We start from the raw sequence: 20,812 nt of genomic DNA on the forward strand, positions 1-20,812 counted from the left end.
TTGGTGCCGTTTATTTGTCTGCAGGATCACAGATAAACAACGCTAAGAAACTTGGTGGAGGAGTGTTTGATGGTTCTGAGGAAGAACTGTTTAAAACCCAGTACATCTGGGTTCAATCGAGAACAGGCAGTAATATTAACCAGACTGTTAACACTGTTGTCTGTGACAAAGTGTGGTGCGACTAAACTCAACTACAACAAGACTTTCTGTTTGACGTAAACCTTAAAGCTTCGTAAATGTATCCAGACATCGTTGTGTCTGCATTTACAGATTTGCACATCCTAAAAAACTGCAGGACTATTGCCTTTGAGTGCCCTAATGGTTACCTCTGTATGTGTTGTTCCAGTCACAAGGCATTAGCATGCCCTCAAAGTGTTGCACTGCATCTTTATGTTTGAGATTTAAGCGAATAAACAAACCAAATGTTCAAATTGCTGCTCCTGATTATTTATCCCTCCACTTATTTCCTATATGGATCTACGTCACGCTCCGGCGTCAGCCAATGGACGGCAGCCATTCCAGAACAGTGATTTTACGCCCTGGAAGATGTCTGTCAGGAAGCGCACACACTGTGTACACAGGCTGTACGCCGCTGTACAAACGTCTACACATCAAATGTGCCGTGTTTTAGGTGTAGGGTTACAGCAGATGTTCAGGGATGGACAGACCATCTTTTAATCCAAGAGCCCGAGGAGGGGTTTGTGCCTGAGAGGTTAAACTGAGAGTGGATTTAGCCTCAATCTCAAGCAGTGAGGTCATTGGTTGACGCAGTCCTGGCGCGACTTTGTGAAGTTTACAGCAGGATGTTTACACCGGAGTGTTTGCCGCATAGCGCTATTTGATGAGCGATCGGATCCACGAACGGCAGTGAGAGCATCGGCGGCGTGTATCAGAGGAGAGGAACTGAAAAGAGATGGTTTGTTTTCGCTCAGTGATGACCGTTGGCAGTTGGCTAGGCTAAAGCGAAGCGCGCTTCCTTGTCGTTGAGTTAGCGCCAGCTAGCTTTAGCTGTTAGCACCGCTCAGAGTCAAAATGAGCTCTTCACGGGAGATCAAACGTAAGTATTGATTTACTTTCTTTTCTACTGAAAGTGCGTTAGTCAAGCCCCATTTGTATGTAATATTCGCTGTTACTGCACATTTCTCCACTATGGGATTATTAATGGACCATTTTATCTCTTTCTGTAGAGCTGCAGAAAGCAAAGAGTAAAGCGCAGAACAGCAACAATTTAACCGAAGAAGGAAACATCTGCAATCAGCTGGGAGAACTGCTGTCCAGAAGTGGTAAGTGTTTTATATGATGACTGATTACATCTTGTGGCTGTCACTGTTGAATGAAGAAATGTGTGAATAACAGGAATCTATGCAGAATGGATAAGGACAAGACATAGATATACATAACGTCTCAGATCATGTGTTTTCAAACAGGACAGATAACAGTATTATGTCCAGACTACACTGAACTACTCATCATGCTGTGTTTTAAACTGACAGGACTCCCACCTTGCAGACTTGGCTTGTGTGCTTTTACAAACTATACATTAGTTTAGGTGCTTTAGTGTATTTGATGCTGCTTCTCTGCCTCTTTATGGAGGCAGAAACCCTCTCAGTGTGGAGGTACTCCACCTTTTTAATCAACCCAGATGTCCTCAGTAATACTACTCAGACCTGCAGTCCTAATCCCTGCAAGTCTGCTGTCATCTGTAATCACAGTCACCCATCTAATGGTTTCAAGCAATGTAAAAAGTGTAATGTACACTTTATTTAATCTACTCATTCATCCTCTTTCCCAATTCTTCCCACTCTGCAATACAAATGCAATTTTAGATTCAATATAAATTCCCTCTTTTTATTGCATAATCCCAGCACTGTTGCTAGCTTTGATTTTTTTTTTCTCCTGTTATTATGAAAGGTCAATATTTGCTGATACATGTACTTTGAGTGGGTTTTTTTTAGCACGTTTGTCTGTGTGCTTCTTGTGTAACTCAGGTAACTATGAAGCTGCCATTAAGGAGCATCAGCAGGAGTTGGCTATCTCTGAGGCGCTTAACGATGTGATCGGACGAGCTGTGGCCAATCGTAAGATAGGAGAGTGCTACGCAGAGTTGGGGAACATTGAGGCTGCTTTGAAAGTAAGTCGATTGGTCTCCTTTATTCAAAATGACGTGTGGCCATCAAACTAGCTCTTAACATCACTACTGCGACGATACATTAAAATTCCACAAAGATCTTAAAAAAAAAACAAACATTTAAGGGATTGTATGTTTTGCTTTTTTCCTTTCTTCAGCACCAGCGGCATCACCTTGACCTGGCTCGCTCTGTCAGAGATCATGCAGAGGAGCAAAGGGCGTTGGCCACCATTGGTCGAACCTATCTCTTCCGTTATGAGTCGGACCAATCAAAGAACAGTTTGGAGCAAGCCGAGGAAGCCTTCAGGAAGAGCCTGGCCATTGTGGATGATCGTCTAGAGGGTGTGCACTGTTTGTCTGTGTGCTTGTTTGTATCCTCAGGGATTTGTTAAGTGTATTCAATTATGTAGTTCCTATAATGTTTGTTTTACCCCTTTGCTGTAACATTTCTCATTTTTCTCACCTCCAGGGACGGTGGCAGGAAGAGAGATTAGTGAGATGAAGGCACGTCTCTTCCTCAATCTTGGTCTGGTCTGTGATCACCTGGGGGACCCCAAACAGTGCAGCGATTATATCCGACGAAGCGTCTTTATTGCAGAGTGAGACTATGCTGAACTGTACTTTGTCTAAATGTACAAACTCTGCTAGGAGGATGGGGAGTTGTCAGGAGTTTTTTCCTTTTTTATCATATCGTTAATTTTGCTTTCTCCATTCTTATCTTGTAAAGGAAGAGTCAGCTGCTGGAGGATCTCTACCGTGCAAACTTTAACCTGGGCAACATTTACTTCCGTAACGGTCATAAGTCTAATGCTGTGCGCTGCCTTGAACAAGCCAAGGAGTGTGCGAGGAAGATCAAAGACAAGTTCAGTGAGAGCGAGTGCTTTCACTGCATTGGCAAGGTATGAACTCATTCCAGCTGACTTTAGCATTTTCTGTTATTCTGCCTGTGAATTTTGTTATTGTGCGTGTCCTTGACATTTATCCACAGGTGCAGCTGTCTCTGGGTGATTTCGTAGCAGCCAGACGATCTCTGAAGAAAGCTCTCTTACTGGGTTCCCAGCAGGCACTGGACAGGCAGGCAGTGAAGAAAGCTTTCAAATATGGTGAAAAAGCAATTTCTTTTTATCCACTCAGTCTTGTTGATTATTTGCATTCAGTTCATTTATTTTCTCTTAGATAGCTGAGTTGATGGCGTGATTTGTTCGATTTTTATAGCGGACCGAGGCTTTAAGTTGGAGGAAGAGTTGGGGGAGGATCAAGGCAAAAGACTTAGCTCCCATCAGGCCGTGGGGCTGCAAGAGCAGCTGGGTGACCTTTACTGTAAAGTTGGCTGCTACAGCAAAGCTCCGGACGCATATCAAGCTCAGGTAAAAAAACAGGAATATTTGAATGTTTACTGTAGCACCCAATACTTGCTGCATTTGAACTCCTTTATTCACACAAGAGAATGTCACCACAATGAATTATGTTAATCTTCATTGTTGTGTAGCTAAAGGGCGCTGAGGCGATGGGAAAGCCTGCCAGGGAGCTGGCTGTCATCCACGTGTCCCTGGCTGCGACCTACGCAGACCTGAGACAGCACAGCAAGGCAGTGGAGCACTATAGACAGGAGCTGGCTTTGCGACAGGGCAGCCCTGCTGAGGTATTACATGCATTACTCGTATCTTTACCCAAAATTACTCTGTTCATAAAAGGCCATTGTACAATCCTAGTAATGCCTGGGTTTTATGGATAAAGGTAAATCATATATATAATATCCAGTCTATGGAAAATCACTAATGACCTCTGGTAGTGTTAATTTACAATATTGAAAAATACCTTTAAACATCTTTTATTTTCTTCTTTTAAGTCTTGATAGGTCAGCCATACTTATGCATGTAATTGAGTCACTGGTATGTGTCTGTGTCAGGAGTGTAACACCTGGCTGAACATCGCAGCTGCTCAGGAGGAGAGCAGCTGTGCCCTTGAGGAAATAGACAGCAGCTACAATACTGCATCACACTGCGCTCAGAAGTCTGGGCAGGCCAGACTCAAGGTGAGCATGAATGAATATGATAAGAAGACTGAAGGCTGATAAACTTATTAAAAAGGTTTTCATACATAATCAGCATTTTTACTTGGCTGTAAACCCACATATACTATATATTAAAGAATAACTCTTTGAACTCTGAGCAAAGACCTAAGATGTCAGGGAAGGGTCTAAAATCAGATGCCGTGGATGAAGCCTCTCTTTCCCTCTCACAGAAACGTGCGTTGAGGCTCTGGCTGGCGTTCCAGAGACGATGCGGCTCATCGAAGGCTGATGACACTGAGGCGAGGCTGCAGGAGCTGTGTGACGCAGAGGGCTGGACCCTAGATGGGAGCGATGGTGAGGAGGATGAAGAGGAGGAGATGGACAACAGTGAACCTGTCGATGACAGTGACGTTGTTCTCTCAGACTCAGGTAAGCTGTGCGCTGCTGACGTTTCCTGACATCTCCAGACAAAACGGATTGTGATATTTACCACAGTTATTCTATGTTTGTCTTATGACTTTTAGATGATGATGATTTGGATGGTTATGACAAGACGGTGTCGGGAAGGAGGAAGGCAGGAAGGGTGAGTCATATCAAATGCACAGTTTGCACAAGCAGTCACCTCATCTTTGTATTCCACATCCTCAGTGTGTTACCCTCTGCTGCTCTCTGTGTATCTTTTCCCTGCTTTAGTGGAACAAGAGGAACGAGAAGGGCGAGACGTCTCTGCACAGAGCGTGTATAGATGGAAACCTGAAGCAGGTCCAGTATCTGGTAGAACAGGTGAGGAAAACAAGATTAATCATTATCTTTTTAACAAAAGTTTTTATTGGAAATGTGGCCAAATAAGGTAAAATCATGATACAAAGCACAATTAAAGTCAGTAAGATGGGAGGAAACTTTTCAGTAAACTCTAAAATATCATAATCTTACTCAGCAAAAACCTTCCTCCCTAAGCTTGTTAAATACTTACTACAAAAAACACGACTCTTCTGTTTGTCTGGTATTTCAGGGTCACCCAGTGAACCCCAGAGATTATTGTGGCTGGACTCCCCTTCATGAGGCCTGCAACCACGGTCACTCTGGTAACTGACTTAACGTGAGCTGTATTTAGCCTTGTTTTAAAGCTGTTTTTATGAAGATGAAAAAAGTCTTGTATCTTTCTCCCTTGCAGACATTGTCGCCGTGCTGCTGGACCACGGCGCTAACATCAACGACTCTGGAGGTCCCTTATGTGAGGGAGTGACACCTCTGCATGATGCCCTCTCCTGTGGCAATTTTAAAGTCGCAAAACTCTTAGTGGAACGAGGGGCTTCTGTCACTCTACGCAACTCCAAGGTGTGTGCAGCAGTTTAGCCTCTGGTAAATTACAAACAATATGCTGATTTATCGCGCTGCATTTACAGTAACAGAGGGACTGGTATCTGCTACGGTGTCAAATATATGTGGCAAAAAAAAAAAGACCAGCAAATACAGAAGCACCAGTACCACAACATTACAAAAGCAATGTCTTTTCAATGTTTGACCTTTTCATTGTCCTCTTGGGAAAAACAGCAATAAACTGAAAAGAAAATGTCTTTAACAATTTAAGAAAAGAAAGAAAAGAGAAGAGACTGGGCAAGACAAAAGATATGCATGTACCATGTAAAAAGAAAAGCAAACAGACATAGTTTAGTTTAAAATGTGGCCAAAAGCCAAATAGACATACATTTCTTATATAATAGAATTATTTTGTCTTAAGTTCAGCTTAGTTGCCATAACATGTACATTTACGTAAAGTCTGTCTTATCTTATATGTTTATTTTTCATAAATATATGAATGGATTTGAATGTTCCCTATTATTTTCTTGGTTTCTGTAACTATAATTTAGTAAAAACTTTCAGAACAGAAATTGATAATTAGTAAATATATAATATAAATGCCTGTTGGTGCTCAAGTAACATAAATAATACATCAAAATAAAGAGGCCCTCTAATACTTGCTGTCAAGTTTTTCAACACAGCAGGTAATTGTGGCTATTATCATTACTGAGATAATGAGGGTGAAATCACCCAGACGGGATCACTCGGGGTCGGGTTAAATATGCATCCATCTCATGCTTTTACCATCGTCTGTCAGGGTTTGACTGCCATGGACACCCTGCGTCAGTGGCAGAGGACGTACAGCAGAGAGTTGGACCATGACACCAAGCAGGAGTGCGTCACCACAGAGAGACTGCTGAGGAAGGCGCTCGCAGGGGGAGGTGGGGCCTCTTCATCGTCCCACCAGCTTAGCCTTGGTTTGCCTTTTAAATATCCTTTCGAACACTGTTTTTACCACTTATCTCTGTCTCACACAGTGCCTGCTGCTGCGACCCCGGCCAAGCCTTTCGATGCCCTGCAGGACAGCCAGCTGTTTGATGCTGAGAACTCAGAGCCGCTGTTGTCCTCTGGAGGGGGCTGTTCCTCCAGCCAAGACTGGCCCTGGACCAACAGGAACTCAGAGGTGAAGGCTGCACCTGCCAGCCCCAAACGGAGGCAGAGCAACGGCTCAACACAGCGGCGCAGAGCCAGAGGAACAGAGGCTGCTGTCTTGTATGGGGTAAAGTCTGGCAGACACTTACTTATCTAGATTAAAAAACTTTATACTACATAATATTTGAGATTATATAAACTCATTATTCTTTGGAATTCTTTAGATTCACAAGTACAAGCATATACACTACTCGCAAAAAGTTAGGGATATTCGGCTTTCAGGTGAAATTTCAGGATGAACCTAAAATGCATTCTAAACTTTCCAGGTGAACTTAATGTGACCTTCTCTAAACTTTTGAATGCACATGTCCAACTGTTCAGTGTTTCAGTGCTTTTTGCACAAGTTGCTGTTCTCTAACAAGAAGCTTAACAGCAACATTCACAACAGGTTTGATCCATGAATCCACCAATACATTTCCTGCTTCAGTTAGAATTGGTATTTAAACAGTCCTCCTCATCGTGCTGTTCACATTCTGACATCATGAGACCAAGACGACACCTAACAAATGATCAGCAGCACCTCAACACTGGAGGCTTCAAACAGGGAGTCCTCAGACGGAGGTGTTCACTGAGCTTAGAGGGTCACAGAGTGTCATCAGGAGGTTGGAACAGTGATACAGAGTGACTGGAAGAGTCACAGAAAGGAGAGGAGTGGACGTCCTTTGGCCACATCCCAATTTATTGAGACACTGAAAATTTTTTGTTGTGGTATACCTACCACTGTTGTTAGATTTTCTTTCAATAAATTGTTTAAGATGAATAAAACTACCATTGCATGCTTCTACTTAAATGCCCTACTTTCATGATATAATATCACTGTAGCATTCACTTTTTACATTTTCCATATATTTCACCTGAAAGTCGAATATCCCTAACTTTTTGTGAGTAGTGTATATTGTTTCTTCCATAGAATAACAGCAGCTCCTCAGACGACAGTGACTCAGACTACTCGGTCAGTCCACTCCGTCCCGTCCGCCCTAGGAACAGTTTCCCAGCAGCCCCGGGTCAAAAGGAAGTTCCCCCAAACAAGGAAGCCAACTCCATCCCCAACTCAGGTCGAGAAAGTGCCAGGGAGGCTCCTGCGCCGTCTGTCTTTGCACGAGAGGAGTACCACAGTGCCATTCGAGGCTTAGGCAGCGCCAAAAGCCGCCTGCAGGGTCTGTCGCAGCCTCAGTTCTCCGGCACACCTGCTGTTTCGTCCAACAACAAATCCGCTCTGGTTCCTGAGGAGGAGTATCTGGCTGATGACTGGTTGGAGGATGATATGGGGGAGACTCAGCCGAAGAAGAAGAGGAGGCTTCAAGTGGAACAGAATGGGTTTAGAGGCGAGGACACCGGCTCTTCTGCAGCAAGAGGTCAAAACAGGCACTCAAACTTTGACACGTCCGGCAGAGGTAATGGCTTGACTTATATTCTGTTTTACTCCACATGTCTTTGCTTATTTTACCCTGTTAATTATGCTTTCTTCTCTGTCAGGCTCGGCAGTCCCTTCCTCTTCCAGTAGGAGTCTCCCTCAGAAAAAGAACGGCTCTCTGAAGCCTCACCAGGTCAAAATGACTCAGATGCCAGGGATGGTCAGGTTGGGCAGACGAGAGGTCAGCAGGTCACACAGCCCCACAGTTACAGATGATGACGACATCTGGCCTGAGACGCCTCCGCCACCACAAATACACATGCAGGTGAGGAAAACTGGGTATAGTATTATTTGCCTTGGATAGAGAAAATGTACCTAGGAAATGACTCATTTCAAGTTCAAAAGAATCAAAATTCAGATCAAAAGATCTCTTTTGACTTTTTCAGGACGTTGATTGCAGCTCGACTATTATTAATCTTTCAGCATCACTAGAGGCCTTAAGTGGAAGGTCATTTGTCAGGAGTCTGTCTTCTTTCTCGATTAACTTTAGACAGTGATGAATGTGGTGGTAAATGAGAGGGACATGATCAAGAAAGTAGTGCTATTTTAAGACACTGCTGCAGCTTGAACACCGTCGGCGTTCTCTTGGATTTAAACTGACTTTGTATATTGTACGTCGTTGCTTTGCATGAGTCACGCTGCACAGTTTTGGTTTAAGCATTTACAGATCTTCATCTTCATTTTGACCTGTATTTTTTTTTTTTTTTTTTTTTCATTCGCTGCAAGCACAACCAGAGATATCGTCTTTTTTTTATTCCACACATTCTTGTTTTTCATGAAAATGCAAACCCACATACAACACACACACAACTTATTTCCCTTTTTTTTTTTTTTTAATTTATCATTTTATTTCAGCCTCCAAGTCAAATTCTGGCTGCTTCTACAACACTGCCTCCACCAATCAGAATGAGGGTCAGAGTTCAAGATGACGTTTTCCTCATCCCAGTTCCACAAAGGTTGGTATATAGTATTCATTCATGGTATACAGTAGTCCTTTTCATATGAGGGAAATGTTATTTTTGTCTACAGTGGCAGACAACAGCAGCACCAGTGATGTGCCCTTTTTCATTTCTTACAACTTGGGGATTTAATATTGCCAAAACAGTTTTGACTCTAATGACCATATTGGTGTTTTTTTTGTTTTCCAATCCATATGCTCTCATCGTCATCGCACTGTGATCCAGTGAGGCAGACTCCTGCACCGTGTCGTGGCTGTGTGAGCAGGCCGCTCAGCGTTACTACCAGAAATGTGGCCTCCTGCCTCGCCTCTCACTGCAGAAGGAAGGTGCTCTGCTCTCCCCGCAGGACCTGCTGCTGGCTGTCCTGCACACCAATGAAGAGGTGAGGACAGATGTTAAGAAAAGTGCCTCACGTTAAGACTGCTGAAAGACAGAATTATTGTAGTGGTGTGTTGTCTTGTGTTGTAGGTTCTGGCCGAAGTTTGCTCTTGGGACCTTCCTCCTCTTCCTGTACGCTACAAGAAAGCCTGTCAGAGCTTGGCAGTTGGTGAGTAACAGAGAGAAAATGCACACAAACACATTTTTAGAATCTGTTCTGATGCGATGTGTCTTTGTTTTCCTGCAGACGAGAACAAGCGCGTGACCCGGCTGTGTGAGGTGCAGGACGGTAGCTCCTCTGTGTCGCTGTGTGGCCTCAGCTTGGCCCCCTCTTCCCTCAACCCCCTCTTTCGTGCCCTAAAACTGCAGGCCAGCCTCACAGAGCTACGCATTTCTGGCAACCGTCTCCAAGACAACCTTCTCCCCGAGCTGGTCGCCACAACAGTCACCATGCCTCGGCTCCGGCTGCTGGACATTTCAGCCTGTCACATCACAGGGGAAGGGCTGGAGAAGGCAGTGAACGCGCTAAAGGCCCAGAGCCACCCAGTGTTTCCGGTAAAGAGCCCAGCTGGATGAGTCTGTTGTTATTTCACCTGCTGTCGTCAGTGATCTGTTATTTCCTGCAGCTTTTAAAGATAATTTGATCCAATCACTGTCAAGTGTGTTGAACATCCACGTTATGGTTAGTGTAGATTATATACATTTATATCACAGTAACTTTAAAGGGTGAATTCACCCTAAAGTATATTTTCTCCCTCTTTTTACTCTTAGCTGTGCAAATAGAGATTTGGCCTCCAAAACGTCTTGCACCAAAAATACAATGCAGGATTCTTAGAAAAAGATATCTCAGAATCTCAAACTATAACCAATATAACCTTAACCTACGCAGCTAAGACACGGTGGCTTTTTTTGTTGTTGCTATTTCAGTGAATTCACTTTAAGTGTCTACTTTTGGTATCAGTCTACTTGCCGTGATGGCACATAGAATTCAGAAGATGGTACACTACATGAAAAGACAGACGTATTTGTTGTATTATTATGTTAAGGCTCCAAAGACAACAGTTTATTTTCAGTGATTCATACAGTTGTTAGTATTGATTGCTGAAAAAAGGGCTTTTTTATTGTCGTCACACTTCGAAGTTGAAGCGTCATGCAGTGAAAGTGTTTATTTGCACCCTGATTATTGAGTATTCACTAAACCTCCTGTGTTACACACTTGTGTTGAAACAGTCATCTCAACCACCAGTTGCACATTTTCCATCACATCTATGACCCATTTTACATGAATCACATTTCATAGAGAATTCTCTCTGATACACTTTGCTGTTTCCTCTCGCAGTGCCTGGAGGAGCTCGACCTCAGTATGAACCCTCTTGGCGATAGCGTGTCCGAGTCTTTGTCCTGTCTTCTGTCCAGCTGCCCTCTATTAGCCAAGCTGTCTCTGCAGGCCTGCGACCTCACTGCTCGCTTCCTTCAGCAGCATCGACTGCTGCTGCTGGCCAGCGCTCTGACGGGTAACTCTCTAACAGGCACAGTCAGTGTTGAGCTTAGCTGAAATGCCACCGGATGTTTAGAGCTGATGAGTTGATATGATGGTTGTGTTCGCTTTGATAGGTTTTAAATAAGAGAAATATAAGTGAAGAAGAAGTATCATGTTTTTTATTAATTGGCTGGGAATGGAGACATTGGAGGTGGAGCACTTTGTATTAGAATCCAAAACAAGATCTATTTCAAATTGGAAAAAATATACTAAGGAAATAAGTGATTCTCCTTTGATCTTTCAGCCTCAGGCCACCTGAAATCAGTGTGTCTATCCCACAATGCACTGGGCTCCACTGGCTTTGAGCTGGTGTTGAGGACTCTGCCTCTCCGATGCCTCACACACCTGGACCTGTCTGCTGTGCGCATGGGTCCTGCTGAGTACCCGCTGCTGGAACACCTCACCAAACTGCTGTCACAGGTACACGCACACAAATCATGTTCTGTACTGCACACCAACAGTTTAATATAAAGTTATTGGTCAAACAATGTTATCTCTCCTCATAGGACGAGTGTTCACTGACCCACCTGAGTCTGGCAGCCAACGAGCTGACGGACAGCAGTGTAGCCACATTGGCCAGGTGTGTGTTAACAGAGCACTCTTTCACTGTGAAAGGTCTTTGATTTGAGATTTCTGTGGTGTGACCTTTCATCCTTTACTTTCATCTGCACTTATCGGTTTCTCTATTAAACTATTTGGTCCCCCTTCGCAGGTGTCTGCCTTCATGTCCAACTCTGGTGAGTCTGAACCTATCAGGAAACCCATCCATTACCTCAGCAGGACTTAACAACATCCTGATCTCTCTCAGAGAGGCTTGTCGACCTTTGACCCTTCTAAACCTCCAAGGTAGGTGTGTGTGTGTGTGTGTGTGTGTGTGTGTTTGTGTGTGTGTGTGTCCGTCCCTTTGGCAGCACATTTATACGTGTGAAAAATATGCATAAGTAATAGAGCCCTCTTTGCACAAATATGATGTACAAATAATAAATTGCCACTACAACCGTAAGATACAGAGGAGTAGTTAAATATTAAAGAATCTGAATACTGTGAGTTCATTGAAGTGGAACACAAAATTATTATTTTCTACTATTCTTTTCATATCGTGATTTATGACTTTTTTATTTCTATTTCATGAAATAAGAGGAGAGTAACTTATAATGGAGAAAATCCTCATATTTCATATTTTAGAATTACAGACTAATTATTTTTCAACTGAATCAGATGTACAATTTTAACTGACCTGAACTGATTAATGCATTTAGTTTTCTTTGGGTTAAGTTTGTTTAAATCTGTTTGTTCTTGGGAGGCTGTGTGTAATATTTATTTAGGTTTTTATTATTGGATATTAACATTACATATTGGCTGCGGTCAGTGTACTGTGCCCTAAAAAGTAGTGATTGGGGTCCCTCTAATGGGGGCCTACGAATACAATATTGGATGTAAGAGCTGAAATCAACTCAGGCGCTATTTGGATACTAAATCTTTTTTGTGAAAGAAAAAAACAGCAGGAGTATCAGTGCAAACTTTGTCTTCCTGCCGGTTGCGTGGCCCACAGGTTGTCAGGTGTCCGGCCCCTGGGACAGTGAAGGACTGGATGGATTGTCGGAGCTGGTCAAGGATCTCCGTCTTTGCTCTCAGGGACTCAACAAAGTGGACCGGCAGGCCTTAAAGCAGATCTGGGGCGACAGCCGGTCAGATGGACACTTTATTGACCGAAACAGCAAGTGCCTGCTGTCGGCCGCTGCCTCCTCATGAGGAGGGAAAAATAAGAGATGTGATGTGTGAAATAAGTAGCTCACTTGTGTTTTATTAAATCACAAACACACAACTTTTATAACGAGGGTGCTGTTCTTTTATGTTCAGTTAGCAGTGACAGCTGAGGCTGCACACTTAAATCCTCAACAGGAGAACACTGCACTAAAAGTCCAGACTTAGTTTAAATAGCTGATATGTTTCATGTATTTTCTGCGCCCTAATTATGTGTATCTATGAAAGACTTAAGTACATAAAGACAATTTGTTATGGTTGTGTGTTTGTCATGTTGCAACTTTGTCCTCAACCCTCTGAATTATTCATTATTATTACAATTAAAGTGACTTATGATGATTTTGTGTTTCAGTGGCCCATTTTTCATCTCAGAAGAAGTTTTAACTCGCCTGTTTTTCAAGATTGAACATGGCGATAGGTGTAGGTGATCTGCCATCTGATTAGGCCAATGAGCGTTGATAACAAAGTGCGGACTTGTGCTCACCTCCATCTTCCAAAAAATTCAAATATGCAACTTTACCTGTTGTCTCAGGTTAAATTCTTGTATTAACATACAGCTGCTTACATTAGAATTAAATTCTTTAATGTGATTGAAAATGTATGCTTGTGTGAATATTAGGGAGTTTTTCTATTTAAACTTGTCATATCATGAAAAAAATTATTAAAATTCCATTTTCATATTGGCAGCTCTGGACCCCTGTAGGATTCCTGTCATTCAATATGCAGTGAACCTTATGGTCTAAAGAAACTATTAAAGAATAAAGCTGGGCATATTTATTTTTGATGTTGTCAACATATCCCACAAAAACTCCAAAAGCAACTGTATCTTAGTTTGTCTCTCAATACAGAAGACTTTCCCCTGCCTGTCTGTGGCACACAGCCATTGGAAGAGACCATTAGAAGATGTACATCTTTAAAACATGTCACAAACAAAGTGTGTGTGTTTGTGGCAATAAATGCAAAGTAGTTTTGGAGATCTATGGCACAGAGGAATAAGCTACATAAAGCTTTGGCTATTCAGATAACACTCCTTAGTACTAAAAATATACAAGACCATGTTTTCATCTATGACAAAATAGTTTAGAACAAAGATTTTCTTCTAAAGTGACATCTGAACAATACTACTAGAGCCATGCCGGCAGCTCTGTGAGGCCACAGACACAGTGCTGCTTCTCATGCTCTGACAACACATAACGTGACCATGGACACGTTCAGCATCACAGTGCTAACAGTTATGTAAACACTGTGGTTTGTACAAGACATCATTGTAAAGATCAAAGAGGACAGGTGAGGGTGAACCGACGCGCACAGGCTGAGAGGCACGTTACGAGAAAATGCTGTCATAGTTTCAACTACATCAAAGGAAAATAATTTCACAAAGGAAATATTCCTTGTCGATATATGTTTAGTATTCGTGGGCACTTCCCAGCCCCTGTCAGGGCTCTGACTGTTATACTGTTATTCTTTTCTGAGAAGCTTCACCACAAAAACCAGCAGAATTTAATGTGTGATGTTGTTGACACAGGGGGCGTCTAACATACTGTCAACTCTGTGGTTGAATATTCCAGGAAATGCCTACAAAACATAGCCTTCAACACTGACAAATAAAGCTGCTCCCAAAGTGTACGTAATGCACAAGTTTCATAGTTTGCCAACAAATTGCAAAGCTACTTAACTCATCTGGACATACAGTGCCAGTCAAAAGTTTGGACACACCCTCTCATTCAATGATTTTTCTTTATTTTCATTATTTACTACATTATAGATTAATACTGAAGACATCAAAACTATGATGAAACACACATCGAATTATGTTTTAACAAAAAAGTGTTAAACAAACCAGAATATGTTTTATATTTTAGATTCTTCAGAGTGACCATCTTTTGCTTTGCTGACAGCTTTGAACACTCTTGTCGTTCTCTCAGTCAACTTCATGAGGTCGTCACCTGGAACAGCTGTAGCTCAGAGGTAGAGTGGGTCGTCCATCAATCGGTAGGTTGCTGGTTCGATCTCCAGCTCCTACGAGTCGGCATGTCCAAGTGTCCTTGAGCAAGACACTGAATTTGCTCCTGAAGCAGCTTCTGTGTGTGAATGTGTTTGAAAGAAAAGTCTCCTCCAACTTAGATTCCTCCTGAATGAATGATGGTGTGAATGGGTGAAAGAGGATGTGATGTTATATGCTATACAAATACAGATCATTTACCATTTTCCAACAGTCTTGAAGTAGGTCCCAGAGGTGCTGAGCACTTGTTGGCTGCTTTTCCTTCACTCTGCGGCCCAGCTCATCCCAAACCACCTCAGTTGGGTTTAGGTCAGGTGACTGTGGAGGCCAGGTCATGTGGCGCAGCACTCCATCACTCTCCTTCCTGGTCAAATACCCTTTACATAGCCTGGAGGTGTGTTACCATACACTACCATACATTAACATACATTGTCATATGGAAGTCTCAAAGTGGGGGCGCAGCTGCTCTGCCTGCTTCATTGCTCAGACTCCTATGTATATGTTATGGGTTTTATTGGGTTTTTAAAAAAATATCATATACTTGTGTGTGCCACTGTTTTTGTTTGTGTCATTTAAGCTACTGGATGCCAACCAATAAAGCATCTCTCTAGCTATCTACACTGTTAATATTGTTTTGGTCATTGGGATCACTTGGTTACTTGAAGTGTAGCTTGCATACTGTCACTATTTGACTTTTAAAACATTGTGTTCTCCAAAGCATTTTTGAGGTTATTTGTTTTTTTTGAAAAAGTTTGAAAGATTCTGCAGATGTAATTTTAAACGGACACTGTTTCTAGTCTGACAAGAAACAACAACAAAACAACAAAATTTGAAATGCAAACATTTATTGACGTCATCTGTCTGAGTAAATAAAGGTACAAGACAAAGTCCAACACAAAGTTAATAGAGCAACAAAAAGGAAGCTGAAAGAGATCAAATGCTTTTCATGTATAAAGTCAGTCAGTCACAAACACTTATGACTTATGTTCTACATATTATGCTTACAACATCAGCGCTATTCATCAGTTTCCAATTTATGAATCCCATCGTTGCTTGGATAAAAGAGCAGGTCCAAACTCCTTTGGCCTGAAGAGAGCACATCAGAAAAACAGGGAAAAAATAAAATCATTAAAATGTAAGTGGTGGAGGAAGTACAAAAACAATATACCTAAATAAAAATACTATTATAAGATACTACATTAAATAATAAAAGTCCTGCATTCAACATTTTACTAAAGTATCGGTAACAAAATTTAAATTCTCCATCACCATTGGATTATGATTGTTGATGTATTAATATGTGCACTGTATGAATTCTTCATTATCATGTTGGGCAGTTGAATCTATAGCAGTGCATCATATGTAATAAACTGATCATGTGTTTTCTATCTAAAATCTATCAAAATAGAAATGATTTGGTAAAGAACAAGTAAATTTACTTACGTACACTGTTTTAGTTCATGTTGTTAAGTAAATAATACAACAGCACGCTGGTAACTCACTTGCAGGCTTTAGTGTTGACACAGATTGTCCTCACGTTGTCAGTGGTGGTGAGCTCCTCGATTAATTGTCCAAGGTGTGTCTTCACAAATTTGCGGCACAGAGATTTTAAGAGGCCAATTTCATTGCAGACGGACATCAACTTTGCTGTCACCTTCTGTAAGATAAAAAATAGACATTACTGCTCCCTCCACAGTGCACCAACTTGATCTTCCTGCTCACTGAGATCTTAGTCTTGTAGACAGGTCATTTTACCTCTGCGGAGGCGTTACGTCCAATGATTTTCTTCACCTTGTTTAAAGCCCACTTGCACGCCCAGCAAACACCTGGAAGCTGCAGATAAAAAATGGCACATTTTTAATATTAAAGTCCTAAAAATAACACTTTATGTGATTAGAAAAATGTTAAATAAGCAGCAAAAAATCTAATAAATAGTTTATAACACATTACAATGAAGTTGTAATCACATCCTTGGAAATGTTAAGTTTTTATTAATGCATTTGTCACTAAAACTCCTCATGTTAAACTTCTGTGCAGCTGGTGATTGACAATAAAATACAATATATCAATACGGTATAGTTGTAATTATATAAAATGGGCCTTCATGAAATTGTTACACTTAAAAATTTCCTTTTACTTGTTGTTACATTTTAATAGTTGGTGAGGCATCTCTAAATTAGAAATGAAAAACAGGAGTTCAAGTAAAGTGTAAGCATTATTTTGATAAACATTAAACCCTGAACATCCAGTTTTCTCAGTTTTTCCAGTCAGTCTGTCAGTGTCATTTATATTATTTATATATTATATACACTTCCAAGAAATGCATTAAACCCAAATTTAGCCTGACGGATTTGATGTCTTAGGAAAGGTTTTTGGGGAGTGGGGGGCGAGTAACTGAGGTATTAGAGCGGGCGGCCTTGACGTTAGTAGATCAACACCTGAGTTCTCGTGTCTAAATGCTGAAGCGTCTTTGAGCAAGATCACTGTTCCCTGTGTGTGTAGGGATGAAATAAATGTGATGTACACCCCTTGGGGGACCCTGATTCCAATGCTGAGAACCACTGCTCTGGGAACATTTTGAATGTTGGACTACCAGAGTGTTCAAAGCAGCCATGTTACCTTGCCGGCTTCCGCAGAGACTTCCACGTCCAGCTGATCCAGCTGATCCTGATCGTCAATCTTGACCTCTAAGCTTCCCCCACGGACTGTCCAGACTGTGAAGAGACAAAACAAAAAGCACAAGCACACTTTAAGTGCACGTGTAGACATGATAAAGACAATATTAGATAACAGGAAACATCAGAGCCCAGCAGCACACCTGAGCATGTCACCAGAATGCACACGAGGAGGACTGAAGAGGTCTCCATTGTTGACAGCGAGCGGGGGTCTCTGAGTTAGTGTGTGTCTGGTGACAACACGCCTTTTATATACAGCAGGGGTGACGCAGCAACACTCCTACAAACCCCCATGGATGGAAATTCAAAACACAACCAGCAGTACCAAAACTTTCACGTGGTTTTGTGGGGACCACATTCGCGAAAAGCTTTCTTCAGACCAACGACTAATCTGTCGTGTCATACTTTCCCATCAGGGCACAGGAACTGCATGTTCATGACAAGTTCATCACAAACAACTCTGCAAGCACAATAAACTCTAATCTTTCTATCCTTGACACGTACATCAAAGTCTTTATTTTCAAATTGAACCAAATATCACTGAGCAGCTTTTGTGTGTGTGTGTGTGTGTGTGTGTGTGTGTTTGTTGCCCTCAAAAAGCTCATTTGCATTTGAAAGGAGTAAAAGCCTGAAATGATTTGATTGTGACGTGCTTCAGGTATTTTTGATGCTTCAGTCTTTGAGATACAATATTTAATTACATGCAGCTTGTGTTCTTCTTTTTTATTCTAGCAAATTTCATTCAAACAAATTTTGAGCTTGAAGAATCAATTCCTGACCTTGAAAATAATCATCTGACAAACAAGAGTCGAGTCTACAGCCACACTAATGTGGCATGACATGAATGTTCGCCTGTGTTTCCACATTCAAAAGCTTTATTGCAAAAACAGAATCAAGACAATGTGCACACAGGAACAGTTGAAACATCACTTGCAGAGTTTCAGTTTAACACATATACTGTGTGGAGACCCACTGTTTGCTATGGCATCAATCATTTTGTTTATGAAGTTGGTCCTCTTGCAGATCAATTTGAAGACTTTCAGTCGATTGCAGAAGTTGGTCAGCAGCTGGCGGATTTTTTTCTTTAAGGAAAAACAAATGAAAGGCTTGACAAGTGGCACTTAATGATGATGTAGGTCTGATTCAGCATCCAAAATATAGTAATAAATGTTAATAAAACAATGTATACTGTCCAATGTTTGCTAAATCTGGACACTTGGGGGTCATTAAATAATTAAATTGTGGCAAAAAGTGAACACAAAAGCTCAGTGAGAGTTCATGATGTTAGTTTGATCTGGGAGCATCACTAAATGATAATAATATCACACATATGTTTAAGTATATTTTGTATTCTTTACCTTTGAATGATCACTGCCCATCTTCTGCTTTATTTTGGACACAATATTCTTACAGACACAACAAGCACCTGGGAGGGATCCACCCTGCAGCACCTGATATAAAACCATTTAGGCAGAAAGGTTTTGTTTCATACAAAGTAAGAACAAAGATATGTTAACATGTCGACGAGTCAGTCATATAGCAGCATGTTGACTCAGGATGACTAAATAAAGAAGAGGGCTGAAGTTTTAACTTGAAATTCATCAGTTCCTCACCCCCTCTATATGACGGTCCGCTCTCTCCCTCACGTCATGTTTTAACTGCGGTGGAAAATCCTCCTCTTTATTTTGGTCCTCCAGAGACTTAACAACAGCTGAAAGAAAAATATGTCTCAGAAAAGAGACTAGAAATAGAATAGAATAGTTCCTTTATTAATCCTTTACAGGAAATAGCTTTTTTACGGCAGCAAAACAGATAGACACCACAAGACAACCAACACTTAAGGCATAAAAACATTAGTAAAAAAGGAAACAATATATTAAAATATAAAATATGTACAATCTAAAATAGAATAATAATAGAATAATATAACATAAAACTAGTGTACGATATAAAAATTTTAAATAAATATCTTGTGCAAATACCAGATTTCAAGTAAATATATGATGTGCGAAAAGGCTTGAATTATAAGAAAAAAGTGATAAATAATGTTGTTTTCTAACTCGTGGAGAGCAGGAGAAGAGCGATGGTGATGGCAGGACTCATGGTGGTTCTCGGTTAGGATCTGTCCTCAGCTGCTCCTCCTGTGGCTTTTCATGCTGCTGTGTAACTTCTGCTGTTTGCTTCTCAAACGCATGCATCTGCACCTTACTTGCCACAAGTGTAGTGGTGCTTGTTAACGTCAAACACTGTATCTTTTAATATGTTTTGCAGAGTATGTTGCAATTTCTAAAATACGTCGCCTAAAAGAGACAAATGCAAATAAGTAAACCTGCATTTTCAAAGCAAAACTCTTTTTTTTGTATTAAGTCTCTGATTTGATCTCACTTGATTTCATATACACAAACATATTATCACTCTTGTGGACAAAACTGTGCCCAAAATGAGAACAAATCATCATCAACAAAAACATTTTTCCTGAAATCAAATTTTCTTATAAAAAGGAAACAGAAAACAAGGATACAAGGATGTGTGTGAAAGTCGTAATAACATCTAGTAAACTTTATTGTTTTTTTATTATTGTTACACTTGTTCAACTGCTCATTAATGCAAATATCTAATCAGCCAATCACATGGCAGCAACTCAATGCATTTAGGCATGTAGACATGGTCAAAACGACCTGCTGAAGTTCAACCTGAGCATCAGAATGTGTAAGAAAGGTGATTTAAGTGACTTTGAACGTGGCATGGTTGTTGGTGCCAGACAGGCTGGTGTGAGTATTTCCGAAACTGCTGGTCTACTGGGATTTTCCCACACAACCATCTCTAGGGTTTACAGAGGATGGTCCAAAAAACAGAAAATGCCTTGTTGATGCCAGAGGTCAGAGGAGAATGGCCAGACTGGTTTGAGCTGATAGGAAAGTACAGTAACTCAAATAACCACTCGTTACAACCAAGGTATGCAGAAGAGCATCTCTGAACACACAACACATCGAACCTTGAAGCAGATGGGCTAAAGCAGCAGAAGACCACACCGGGTGCCACTCCTGTCAGCTAAGAACAGGAAACTGCGGCTACAATTCGCAAAATCGGACAATAGAAGACTGGAAAAACGTTGCCTGGTCTGATGAGTCTCGATTTCTGCTGCGACATTCGGATGGTAGGGTCAGAATTTGGCGTAAACAACATGAAAGCATGGATCCATCCTGCCTTGTATCAACAGTTCACACTGCTGGTGGTGGTGGTGTAATGGTGTGGGGGATATTTTCTTGGCACACTTTGGGCCCCTTAGTACCAATTGAGCGTTGTTTAAATGCCACAGCCTATCTGAGTATTGTTGCTGACCATGTCCATCCCTTTATGACCACAGTGTACCTATCTTCTGATGGCTACTTCCAGCAGGATAACGCGCCATGTCACAAAGCTC

At 41.4% G+C, this 20,812-nt stretch overlaps 3 protein-coding genes across 3 annotated transcripts; 1 reads left to right on the plus strand and 2 right to left on the minus strand.

Annotated features, from left to right (window-relative positions):
- Positions 1-1,032: 1,032 nt before the first annotated feature.
- Positions 1,033-13,177, plus strand: tonsl (tonsoku-like, DNA repair protein). Its single transcript, XM_070842416.1, has 28 exons — positions 1,033-1,057; positions 1,188-1,283; positions 1,989-2,131; positions 2,287-2,470; positions 2,598-2,727; positions 2,856-3,027; positions 3,117-3,231; positions 3,344-3,495; positions 3,618-3,770; positions 4,038-4,163; positions 4,373-4,571; positions 4,667-4,725; positions 4,836-4,925; positions 5,155-5,227; positions 5,317-5,480; positions 6,262-6,385; positions 6,482-6,723; positions 7,567-8,050; positions 8,133-8,335; positions 8,926-9,026; positions 9,255-9,411; positions 9,498-9,576; positions 9,655-9,962; positions 10,747-10,921; positions 11,192-11,367; positions 11,454-11,527; positions 11,660-11,793; positions 12,500-13,177. The coding sequence occupies exons 1-28, from the start codon at positions 1,033-1,035 to the stop codon at positions 12,697-12,699; spliced, it is 4,338 nt and encodes a 1,445-aa protein (XP_070698517.1). The 3' UTR covers positions 12,700-13,177.
- A 2,399-nt stretch (positions 13,178-15,576) lies between these two features.
- On the minus strand, positions 15,577-17,597 carry nkl.4 (NK-lysin tandem duplicate 4). The gene is given in 6 exon segments (XM_070842835.1): positions 15,577-15,789; positions 15,791-15,799; positions 16,216-16,370; positions 16,469-16,546; positions 17,333-17,427; positions 17,532-17,597. Coding segments are annotated over 6 exon segments (447 nt in total). The 5' UTR covers positions 17,581-17,597; the 3' UTR covers positions 15,577-15,728.
- A 717-nt stretch (positions 17,598-18,314) lies between these two features.
- Positions 18,315-19,491, minus strand: LOC139211983 (antimicrobial peptide NK-lysin). The gene is made up of 4 exons (XM_070842419.1): positions 19,449-19,491; positions 19,002-19,099; positions 18,747-18,839; positions 18,315-18,470 (listed from the first exon to the last, which is right to left on the minus strand). Exons 1-4 carry the CDS (start codon positions 19,489-19,491, stop codon positions 18,315-18,317), a joined length of 390 nt encoding a protein of 129 aa, XP_070698520.1.
- Between the last annotated feature and the right edge of the window lie 1,321 nt (positions 19,492-20,812).

Source organism: Pempheris klunzingeri, chromosome 13 (assembly GCF_042242105.1).
Source record: "Pempheris klunzingeri isolate RE-2024b chromosome 13, fPemKlu1.hap1, whole genome shotgun sequence".
Lineage (NCBI taxonomy): Eukaryota > Metazoa > Chordata > Actinopteri > Acropomatiformes > Pempheridae > Pempheris > Pempheris klunzingeri.